General features: G+C 36.4%; 1 protein-coding gene across 1 annotated transcript; it reads right to left on the reverse strand.

Annotated features, from left to right (window-relative positions):
• Positions 1–834: 834 nt before the first annotated feature.
• On the reverse strand, positions 835–9791 carry LOC124163910 (centrosomal protein of 78 kDa-like). The gene is made up of 6 exons (XM_046541017.1): positions 8662–9791; positions 6225–6412; positions 4957–5133; positions 3688–3862; positions 2449–2627; positions 835–1243 (listed from the first exon to the last, which is right to left on the reverse strand). The coding sequence occupies exons 1-6, from the start codon at positions 8999–9001 to the stop codon at positions 1097–1099; spliced, it is 1206 nt and encodes a 401-aa protein (XP_046396973.1). The 5' UTR covers positions 9002–9791; the 3' UTR covers positions 835–1096.
• Positions 9792–11718: the final 1927 nt, after the last annotated feature.

Here is an 11718-nt window from a genome sequence, read left to right on the forward strand (position 1 = left end):
CATACATAACTTGAAATTTATTACAATACTATCCCTCACCCCATATATTCACATGAGCATCAGGCAAATACAGTGAAGCCACTATTTTATGTTCCTCTAATGTATGTTTTCCCTGATTTTCCACATATCTAATTAGGTCCATGCCAATGCCCCATTTGCTCAATGTTAATTTTTCTTATTATTACACTTCCTCGAATGTAAGTTTTCCTCGAAATTACAATTTAATTTTGGAGTCCTTACAGCAATATATCTTGTATACATTGCTAATTTTTAGTACTTTTCCTATTTATTGCCATAGGAATGCACATTTAAATGTAGATTTAACACAAGCATGTTAAAGAGAAAGGTGGGAAAAAATCCTGTGGGAAATCTTGTCGGTCAGTTACCATAGTTGGCAGAAGAATGATGCTCTGCCCTCATACACACACATTTTAACTCATAACAACTCACCTTATAGTTAGTAATGAAAATTAGGTACCAGAATTTTCAGGAGATTTTCTTCCGTCATTTGGTTGTAGTTCAAACTAGTAGTTCTCGTAACAATTAGGAGGAGAAAATTCTTGGATCACCACAAATGATTTTCATCATAGTACATATTAGGAAACTGCCTAAAATGATGTATCAAGTTATCTAACAATTGATTGGTTCTATGAAGTAAGCAAAAGGTAAGTATATATATATAATGCATCATTTGTATTTTAAAACTGATTTTTACTAAAATTATTGATTCCTATATTCTTTTTCTTTAATTCTGGTTCTAAGGTCAATAACCACAGCACCTCTTCCTTAATTTTTCAATAAGTAATTATTTTTACTCAATATAACCGCATTACATCAAGGTACAGTTTATATTCTTCCTTCACCTTTTGTGTACACATTTTATTTCAGGTTAACATAGATATAAGATATAATTTACTAAATATATATGTTAGAGAAGGCACATTTGGAATCTAAAATTAATGTTTGATTGTGGTCAAATCTTTCAGTCAGTAAGCAGTACTCAATTCTTGTACAACTTATTTTATGTGATAAAATATTTTGGCATTTTCTATTTTAATGGCTGACAGCAAATCTTCTACTCCTAATTGCTGGTGTGCTATGTCTTGTCAGTTGTGATATTATGTTTAAAATCCTTTCTTCCTGTAGCTTCTTGTTGGTGTATTGTTTTTTCTGGGGCTCCACTCAGAAAGAGTGGCATTTTAAGAGGTTGTTGACATGTTGTTGGAAGGCTGTCCCACTGATACTGCAAATTAAAAAAATGTAAGTTTCCTTCATGGGTGATAAAATTATCTTATTTTTTCATTTACTCTATTTATCAGGGCTCTTAATTTTAAGGATGATGAACATATTTTTCTGAAATTCATATCATCACCTTCTTAGACCAAGAGTAAGCATTTTGGTAAATTCAAAAAGAATCTTACACGACATCAAGTAATGTTAGAGGCCCCCACGTAGAATGAATTCAGTTTCATGAAAATTTCCCAAAATTATCTTTATACTGTACCTCTGTTATTTTTACATTGCAATTTTTTTGGAAATTGGAAGTAAAAATCTTAGGAAAGTAGAAATCACTTAGGTAATTATTTATTGCTGGTAAAATTTTAATATAAATATCGCTCTACCCCTCTTACTTTCACTGAATATTGCCAAAACTTTCCCCCTATAGCACCAATAGCAAACTTTTTCCTGTTGCATTATCAATCTTGAGTTATTCTGTGTAGCAACTACAGGTATACTCTCGTTTAAAAATGTCTTGGGCATGCAAACTTATGAAGTAGTTGCCTATCTGTTGCTATGTTTTTAAGTTTTTGGGGTTTTTGTTTTTTGCATGAATGGTCTAATTGGAGTGGAAATATGTCAGGTTAAGTGAAATTCACAGTATTTATACTTCAGGCAGTTGGGAAAATGTTAAGTGCGAAACATATTTGTAGACTTGATTGTTTCTAACATTTCGTTTTAGGTTCAATGTATTTCATTGGTGAAAACAGTAATTTAAACTCTTACAGCAGATTGGAATTGAGCTTGAATTGCTTAATTTGGAAGAACCTTTTAGACATTTTGCCCTGCTATTTGCGGGAAAGTTCAGATTTTCATCCGAAATAACATCATCAAATATGGTGTTCTGATATTAACTACTGTATGGTTCACTTTATTTCTTTAGACTATAATTTTAATTTGGGTCTAATTTATTAGAGTTTTGTTCACTTCGGCTGAGTCCCTTATGTCTATGATTCAAAATAGATTTTCGAGTGGTTGTACTAAGGCCATGTTTGATCCTTGTCATTCTCGAGTCCCACGTGGGTAGGTACATAGTCCCTATCCTGGACACAAGTTTTTGTGATTATTAATTGTTGAATACCCCCAGTAATACCTCCATCACAAAAGACAGCATGCGTATAGTTTTCTGGGAAATGGATGCATATAAATAAAAGTAAATGAATCCCTTACCTCCGATCTATAATGTGTAGTCTTCTTTGCCAGCAGTAACATTATATGCTGTATTAAATGCACAGGAACATTCTTGTTGCCCCGTATGTCAATGACAGAAATTGCATAGCCATTTTTTAGGAAAGATATGAGTCCCATAGCACCATGAATTCCAATGCCACATCCATTCATTTCAATTCCTGTATCAGAATCAATAATTATTTATGAGAACATTTTGATTCCCGGCCATTTTCTCTGTACCTTTACCTGAGAGAAAGAGTTTTGATTTCTTTTAGCCTCTCAGAAAAGATCTTTCCTATCCGTCAAGTTTTAGGATTTGGACTCAATATTAAACCCAGCCTTTTTAGCATTCATGATTCTCAATTATTTATGCCATAGTTTACGGTGGAAATGTATGCATGAGTGGTTAGCTGACTGTTTCTACTGAAATACAGCAGTACATAATGGATCGAATTAGCATGAATGCTTTGTTGATCCATATAAAAAGCCTAAGAGAAAGTGAAGGAACATCAGAGCTATAAAAGGCTTTTCCATCCAGAAAAATCTGCCGTTGCAGAACTTAGCCTTAATGATGACCAACTTTTTCATTTTGAAAAGATAAAATTGCTCCTCGGGTCATCTACATATTGGGTGTCTTTCTGAAGAGGCTTTGCTAATTAAATTGGAGAGCAGCAATGCCAACCTGAACTCTGGTTTTTCCTTTTTACCTGGAGGGCTATCCTTGATTTAATTAAGGATTAGAGGAACCTTGCTGCAATAAATCTGAACAACAACAATGATTAGAAAACTGGAGTTTATGAGTTAAAAATATGTCAGTTTGTTTCCTGACGATGGAGATGGACTTCGCAGCAGAAATGTTGGCATTTAGAAAACCAACGATTTGATGAGAAGCCTGAGAAAACTTCTTTAGTAAAAAAAAATAAATACACAACCAGGTTTTGTTCGGATCGGCATCCTCAGGTACATTTAAAAGGTCTGTTGTAATGTATGGAACAGTTTTAAAAAGTGGTAGAATAGTCTTTTAAATATGTCTCATGATGTCAATCCTTGATGTAGCACGTGTCATGTAATAAGGTTTTTTTAAGTAGAACAACCTAGTACCTGTGCTTGTTATCTCCATTATGAAGCAATTCTACAATCAATATGGATACAGTGAGTACATAATTACAATAATTTAATAATACAGTGAATTAAGTGTATTATTATATCTAATAATTTACCTTGCCTATCACTACCAACCTGTAATCCAGAGATCATCCTCTAGGCCCTCTAGGAGTAGTTTCAAGCCTTCATCACCTATCAAAGGGTTATAATTCAGAGTAATTTGACGAAGACCCATCATGGAGTCTAAATTTGGTCTTTGGTAGCGTAGGGACTGCTGCCATATCTCTACAAATCTTTGGATCCTCTGGGCCTATTGGTATAAGTATTTTCCCAGTCATGAGGGATTTAAATAGCATTAGTTTGTGAAAATAGATGAGATTTTAATTCTAAGGATTAAAGCCAGTATTTTTTTAAACTTGTGTATGAAAATGACTTAAGTTTTTCTTCTTTGGTAACACTGAAGGTGAGGGCTTTGGAAAATTCTATCCTTGACAATTAGCAATTGTGAACTTCAAAACCTTGGAAGAGATCACCTTTCATATGCATGTATGCTTTGGTGTGTACATTTTTTCTCTTGCAAAATGGGTGAATGGGGTTCTGATGGGTAAAAAAGATTCTCCGACAAAATGCATACCAATCAAAATCCTTTAGTTGAGTTTTTATCCCAATCTTTAAAGTTCTCTTATTTTTGAACTCATGGCAATTAAAATTCAAATGGGAAACAATTATGTTCCAGATAGCGCAAAGTAAGAGGTTTATTTGTTTCTTATGAGTTACCATATTTCTCTGAATATAGTCCCCCTCCCTAATTTTGAGGCTTCAGTTTTAGGAAAAAATGCATTTGAATATATAGTTCTCCTTTTACTTTTTCCACAGGCATTTTTGGAAAATATAGGGGGGACTATATTCAGATAAATATGGTACTTACTGAAAAAATTGCTAAGGAGCTTACCATAAGGTAAAAATAAGCTTCTGATAGCATCATTGACAAAGAAGGTCGACCACTCCGAGCCTCATTAGTTCATCATTCATTGTGCGATTGTACCTATTTTCTCTCCATTTCATCACTCATACAATTTTCAATGTAAACTTCATGAATGTGATGATGAAATTGGCAGGCTATACGTTCCGTTGGTTAAAATACCAAATCTCTGAACAAATCACTCATTTGGTGGGTTCAGGAATTGTCTTAAGCATTTTTATGCATGTACACAAGACTCTACAATAGAGAAAGCAATCAAAATGGCATAAATTGTTACCAATGAACCAAGGAGTGGTGCCAAAATGAAACCATTTTATCTCTCTGCATATGTCTTGTACTTTGCATTATTTCTTATTTGAAAGGGCATACTATTGAATCGTAATTCGATTAAAAGTCTATTTTGCTCTTACTTAGCCTCTTACCTTGATGACATTTGCTATGTTGCCAACACCTGCTGAAGTCAGGCCGCAAGCAGTAAAATTAAGAGATGACACATTGGGGTGTTTGTGAAGGGCCCTGCAAATCCTTCCAGTGCCCATATCGCCCAGGGGAATTTTTATGAAGGACAATTGCTTCAAAGTTTTTGACCTGGAAATACCCTAGAAAATTGAGAACAAATGAAATATACTCTTCTAAATAACTGTAGTGTAAGATGAAGATTTTTTTCACTTTGCTGAGCATTTTATATTTCCTTTTATATTTATGTATGGCTGCAGCCCAGGAATCTGGGAGTTTTAGCTGTGAAATGATATAGATGGAGAGATGATTTAATGAACCTACATGCACTTTTTGCTGTTGAATATGAATCCAAGGTTTTCTAACCGGAAAACGATGTTTTTTTTTATGAATACATTTATTGGAAACTAAAGATCTTGGAGTTTCCTTGTTTAAAATGAGTTACCCTTAACTAGAATGGATCCTGGTATCCTTACTGATTATAGATCCATCATCTTATGCTATTTCTAAGTGGGGTATCAACATAAATTGTTATTTCAATTAACACAATTTGTCATATTGTGGTTCTTTTTTCAATAACACAATTATAATTAACACAAGATTAATTGCTATTTCGTTCAGACCTCCGCTACTGCTGGGACCCTACAGGCCCCTCACCTTGCCCTCCTCTTGTCCCTATCCTGGAGCCAGCGCTGCCTCTCCTCTATAAACTTGATAGTGTGATAGCCTATTGGGTAGATTTTTTTACTACTGATCACTGTGTCCCCAAAATGAAAAATCCTCAAAGTGCTTGATGGCTCAGGGAAAAGAGCTGACCCCCATACTTTAAATGTGAGATATTCACTGTCTGGGATGACCTCTACCCTCACCTATCCAAACAAACCTTTGAGTTGTATCTCCGAGTGAATGAAATTTATGTGGGTTGGGAAATTAGAGATCTTATTAGTGAAAAATTGCAATTGTCACTACAGCCAGGGGTGATGTTTCCTACCTCCTATTCAAACCTCCTTGAGCGTGTGTAATACAAAGTTGCATAAAATCAAGGATACTTTTTACTTATTGTAAGCACAATCCTTACCCAGTAGAGGGAAAGGTGGTTTCTTCCTACTGAATAATTTTTGTAGTAATTCATTGACTAGTTTCAACAAAGAGAAACAAGTGAAAAATAAATGTGACATATTAAATCATTATGTCTTGTCTACTCCTAAAAGAGTTTGATATCATGTTAGCTTACCTCCAAGAGGATGTCAAGATGTCTTAAAGTCAGAGGAATTCCTTGTAGCTCTAGGTAAACCAAGCAGTTGTTTAGACAAAGGCATTTGAGCAAAGCTTCTGTCAGTTTGCTAAGACCATAAGCTGTAAATATCACTGGACATTTCCTGATGTGTGCCACTTTTTCCTTTGTACTTGCAGTCTCTATCACTTCATCAATACATGAAAACAATAATATTCCATTATTTTTTTACAAATTCTATTAGGATCATTGGGAAATACATTTAGTTACACCTCACCAACTATTTTTTTGCTTTCCCTCTCAGTGAGACTGTGCCCTCTTAGGAAAAAGCAAACTTATTATTCAATGCTACTATTTTATGTATAAACAAGTTGTGTACATTGTGTACTAGAGTTGGCCCCATACTTTTTATCCCCCTGATGAAATTATGGAACTAAAATAGGCACCTCTAAGCATTATTATGGTATCGTTGCAATCTTGCCTATCAGGATTGGTTCAATGATTCATGCACAAAGGAATGGCCATGCCCAATGCACATAATGTACACCCGCACGCATAATGCACACAATGATCATATCCCGCCAGAAATGCATATAATTATTCCTAAGTATATTCCTCTGTGGAAGTGAAGTATGAAAAAATACAGAAGCATGGAGGAGGCATTCAAAAAGGGGTGTAACCGAAGAATAATGGAAATCAAATAGATCGGCAAAGTGAGAAATGAGGAAATCCTAAGAGAGAGGAGAAGCCGGGTGAAAAACTTAATAAGACAGCAGAACAAATAAATTGGCCACATCTTGAGGCATGATGGCAATCATTAAGGTACAATAAGACAGCAATAATGTTAGAGGAAGACCTCAAAGAAATATATGGAGCACACAAAGAAGTATGTAAAAGAGGAGGAATGCATAGGTGTGAAAAGATTGGCTGTTGGGAGGTTTGAGAGGAGAGCTGCATCAAACCAATCTTGGGATTGTTGACTCATGATGATGACAATGATGAAATGTTAAAATACAAAATATTATTGAGTGCCTTTGTTAAAAATTAAGAGTACCTAAAGCAACATTGATCATGACCACTCTTCTCCTTTCAATCCACATCGACAGTTATTGTTCCCGACAATCCAATTTGTGATAGAGACAGGCAAACCTGAAAGGCTGAAATCGCCAAATTGATTTCCTCCAGTGTCCTGACAGGTATGATCGGCTTTCATCACTGACATGCTAATGATAGCCCCCCTAATAGCCAAGGAGGAATATAAAGTAGGAGCACAACCTCCCCTTCCCCAAAATGAGGATCTATACCTATATGCCGATGAATCTTTTAATGTGATTTGAAATATTTCCTGGAGGGAAGATGAAATCGTAGGAGTAGATGAAATAAAAACTTGGCTATTTCCACATGGTATTTTACTGTGGCAACATGATGTAACATTATCAAGGTGAGAAGTTACAGCTAAGTTGACTAGTATATATAACAAAGGGGGGGGGGGAATTTTAGGTTGCCATTCGTTGGGAGGAAGTGGGGTTTGGGTTCAGTGCTAGGTTAGGTGTCACTGTATGTGCACGCCTAACCTAGCACCGAACCCAACCCCCACTCCCCCAACCAACAGCAACCGAAAATTCCCAACCCACCCTGCCCTTTTTTAGCTATATATACTAGTCAACTTACCTGTAACTCCTCACCTTGATAATGTTACGCAGTAACGAAACCATGTTGGGTCACAATAAAATACCATGTGGAAATAGCCAAGTTTTTTATTTCATCTATGCCTACGATAAAGGATTTCCATAAAGTTACACCCACTCCTACTAATTATGAAAAGCAGAGAAAGCAAGGATAGAGGCCTTTGAAATGTGGTGCTACAGAAGAATGATGAAAATCAAATGGATCGACCAAGTTAGTAAGAGGAAGTCCTAAGAAGGGTAAGAGAGAAGAGAAGCCTCATGAAAACCTTAATAAGAAGACGGAACAACCTTATAGGCCACATCTTGAGACATGATGGCCTGATGAAGACAATCGTCGAAGGACAAGTGGAAGGCAAGAATGGAAAAGGAAGACCTCGAACAAAATATATGGAACAAGTAAAGAGAGATGTGAAAGAGAAGAAATACGTAGGTGTGAAAAGATTAGCTGATAGGAGAACTGAGTGGAGAGCTGCGTCAAACCAATCCTAGGATTGTTGACCTGTGATGATGATGATTGTCAACAATCAGTCTTAACCGTTAATCAAACTGATGCTTACTTTTCTCTATTTTCCTCATTTCAGGGCAATGGGTGGGAGGGCAGGCTCCTTAGCACCCCCTTTTGTGCATGAAGATTTTTTTACCTATAAGGTTTTTAATTTTAGGATTTAAACCAGAGCAAATCCTAGTCTACCTACACACATTTTTTATTCAATAATGGACACATATTGTAAAAATTACACTTTTCATACCTTTTCCTTTGTAGTTACTTCGTATCACAATTTTTTGAAGGCCTTGATCACACTGAAGCGCTTCTAATAAAGGTTTCCAGTCATCAAATCTTATTCGATCTGCTGCTAGGTCAAGAACATTTTCATGGAGATAGCACTTGACTTTGGACAGAGGAAAAAGGTTATAATGCCGGCATAAATCTTGATATTTTGCCAGAAATGATTTTGTGGATGAATCAATTTTTCTTGGCGAAGGCGTATGCGAATGGAATTGCATTTCTTTCCTTCTGATTAAAGGTGCTGAGCTAGGCCTGAGAATAATAAGGTGCAATTTCAAAATCTCAAAGTTTGAGAGCAGCATACAAAAAAATGAAAGAGATTTACATACCTTAGGTGCACCATTTTTAGTGGAGTATTTTCTTAGCTCCCTAAAACACTGTATCTTGTATTTCGAATGTTTTACGAGGATTATCCTCGCCGTTTTCAACGAATACGAAGAAAAAAGGTAATATTATGAATTTTACCGACAGTGGTCGTTATATTTACCAATTAGGGACGAAATTCGTGTCCCTTTTTGAGGCTTGAATTAAAATGTCGATTAATTTCAGTTGTGAGTATCGTATAAAATAGGTATAACTTTTTTAAAAAGCAGACGAACTGATAATGGTGCGAAAACAATAGTAACTGGCGCGCGAAGGAGCCATACAAATTTCCGCGGAGTAATATTTACCACTCGGGATTTTTGAGTCTTGAACTGAAATTTCAGCTAATTATAGTAGTGCGTATCATTTTAAATAGGTATCTGTTTTTTACGAACAGACAAAGTGATAATAGTGTAAAATAATAGCTGGCACGCGAATAGGCCATACAAATTTCCGTAGAGTAATATTGACCTCGCGGGATAGCAGTGTCTTTTCAAGCGCTCCACGGTTGCAATTGCGAGTGCGAGTTTTTCGGCTTCGTCCCTCGTCCACGCCGTTACCATTGGCAACGAATAAACATTGGACGGGCGGGGGATCGTTAGGGGAGAAGGGAGGGTTAGCAGCTGCGGCAGCCTACCCTGACGACGGGGCAAGAATGTTCGCTGTTAACGATGTCGTAGGTGATTCAAGGTGTCTTCAAACGTCGAAACGTTTAATTGTCGTTTTTTCGTGCTTTATTTCTAAGATAATGAAGAGATAATCAAAATATAGACTTCTTTTTTATTTTTATGTGAGCACGAAGAAAAATTATTTTTTTTAAATCGACATCACTTACATTTTCCTTTTTCTCTTGACAATTGAGGCATTCCTTACTACTTGCATCAACCAATATTTCTCGTCAACCATTCTACTAACAATTAAACTTAGTAACTTTGAGAAATCCACAGTTAGATTAAACGGAAACAAACTCGAATTGATTCGGCTTTGACGTGCCATCATCAGGTCTAATGACTGACGGTATAAATTTATTTTCTTTCTATAAATAAATTTTTTTCTATTTACGGGAAAATCTGTTATCAGTTGTTCAGCCCTTATAAAAACTCGCTAAATTTCCCCAATAGCCTTTAAATTCATGTCAAGATGAGCCGCGTAGCATGTGTAGTACGCTGTTCAGCCGCCTTTGGCGCTCCAACAGAAGTGACTTACATTGCCTGAGGATATTTGACGGCATTCCTTACCTAAACGTCCCTAACGTCTTACCAGTCTTACCCTTGCCTTATATAAGTCCCTTAGCTTACGATAAGCTGCTTATCAATTTTTTTCCGTAAGAAAACCATAAGAAACGGTTAACTCACTTACTTTGTGCTATCTGGGAAAGTGCTTTATATAAAATTGTGTACAGAATTGAGACACTAAGTTTTGCATATTGCTTGAAATTCAGTCCCATCAAATCTCGCATGAGACGATTGAATTAGCGCATTATGTGGGATTTAAATCTCTCCCAATGTTTTTATTCGCCCATTAATTTTCTCATTCATTCCTAGCGAAGGCTAATACGGATTTTACACATTAGTATTTCATGATGTTATGGGATTTTAGACACGGAATTTAGATTTCGGACATCGACATTTCTCATGCTCATCAACACCAATTTTAAATGTTTTGACAATAAAAAAATTATAAGCAATAAATACGTACAAACATCTCACTTTCCACTAAAAACGTGTTGTTGCATTAATCTTCCTAAATGTTTCCTTAAACGCAATTTATGCTTCATAGTGTACTTAATCTAATGGTGATGTTAAGAAAAATCAATTTATTCTGAAGAGTGCAATGGTAGGTAATTCTCAATTCTTGTGCTGTTTCAACATTTTTCTTGTTTTTTTTTTCTTATACCGTGCCTTACATCCATGGAGTTTGTACTACATTTATGCATAAACCCTAACTCCGTAAAATAGATGTCTTCATTTCCTCCACCATTTTCCTTTCGCTAACCCCTAGGTGACACATTCCACCTCCCCTATCCTGTGGTTATAGAGGACATAAGTATTCGCAAGGGACTGTACAGTAGGGCGGATCGCAAAAATCGATTTTTTTCAAATCCATCTGGCCCAATGAAAAAAAGTTGTGTGACCGATCAAAAATAAGGCCTGAAAAATTTGAGACCTCTACGTGAACCCCTGACCCTCGCTCAAATGCAATTTAGGGGGGGAAGGTCAAAATTCGAAAAATATAAAATTTTATGATCATTCCCTATAGATTTTGCCGAGTTACTGCCCTTTTAGGGCAAAAATTTCGTGCATTTCGACGTATCTGCCACCGTTTAGCCACAAAATGCCTAATTTGAGTCCGCGCCCGCGAAGAAAATATTACAACGCCCGCGCAGCGTCGCGGATACAAGAGCTGCTAGCCGATCCCGTCCCCTCCCCGCTCGCTGCTCCCCCTCCTATGCCTCGAATGCAGCAAAATTCATCTCGCGTGTACTGCTAGGAGGGCGTTTATCTTTGATAATATAAATCGGAAGATGGTAGAAGGTAAAAAACGGTGCGTAGTGAGACGACTTGTCCCTTATTTGGCGCCTCGTCGGCGTTAAACAAATCGATGTTACCAACTTTTAGAGAAGTGATGAAATATTTTTAGATCTGCGAACGCAGGA

Source organism: Ischnura elegans, chromosome 8, assembly GCF_921293095.1.
Source record: "Ischnura elegans chromosome 8, ioIscEleg1.1, whole genome shotgun sequence".
NCBI lineage: Eukaryota > Metazoa > Arthropoda > Insecta > Odonata > Coenagrionidae > Ischnura > Ischnura elegans.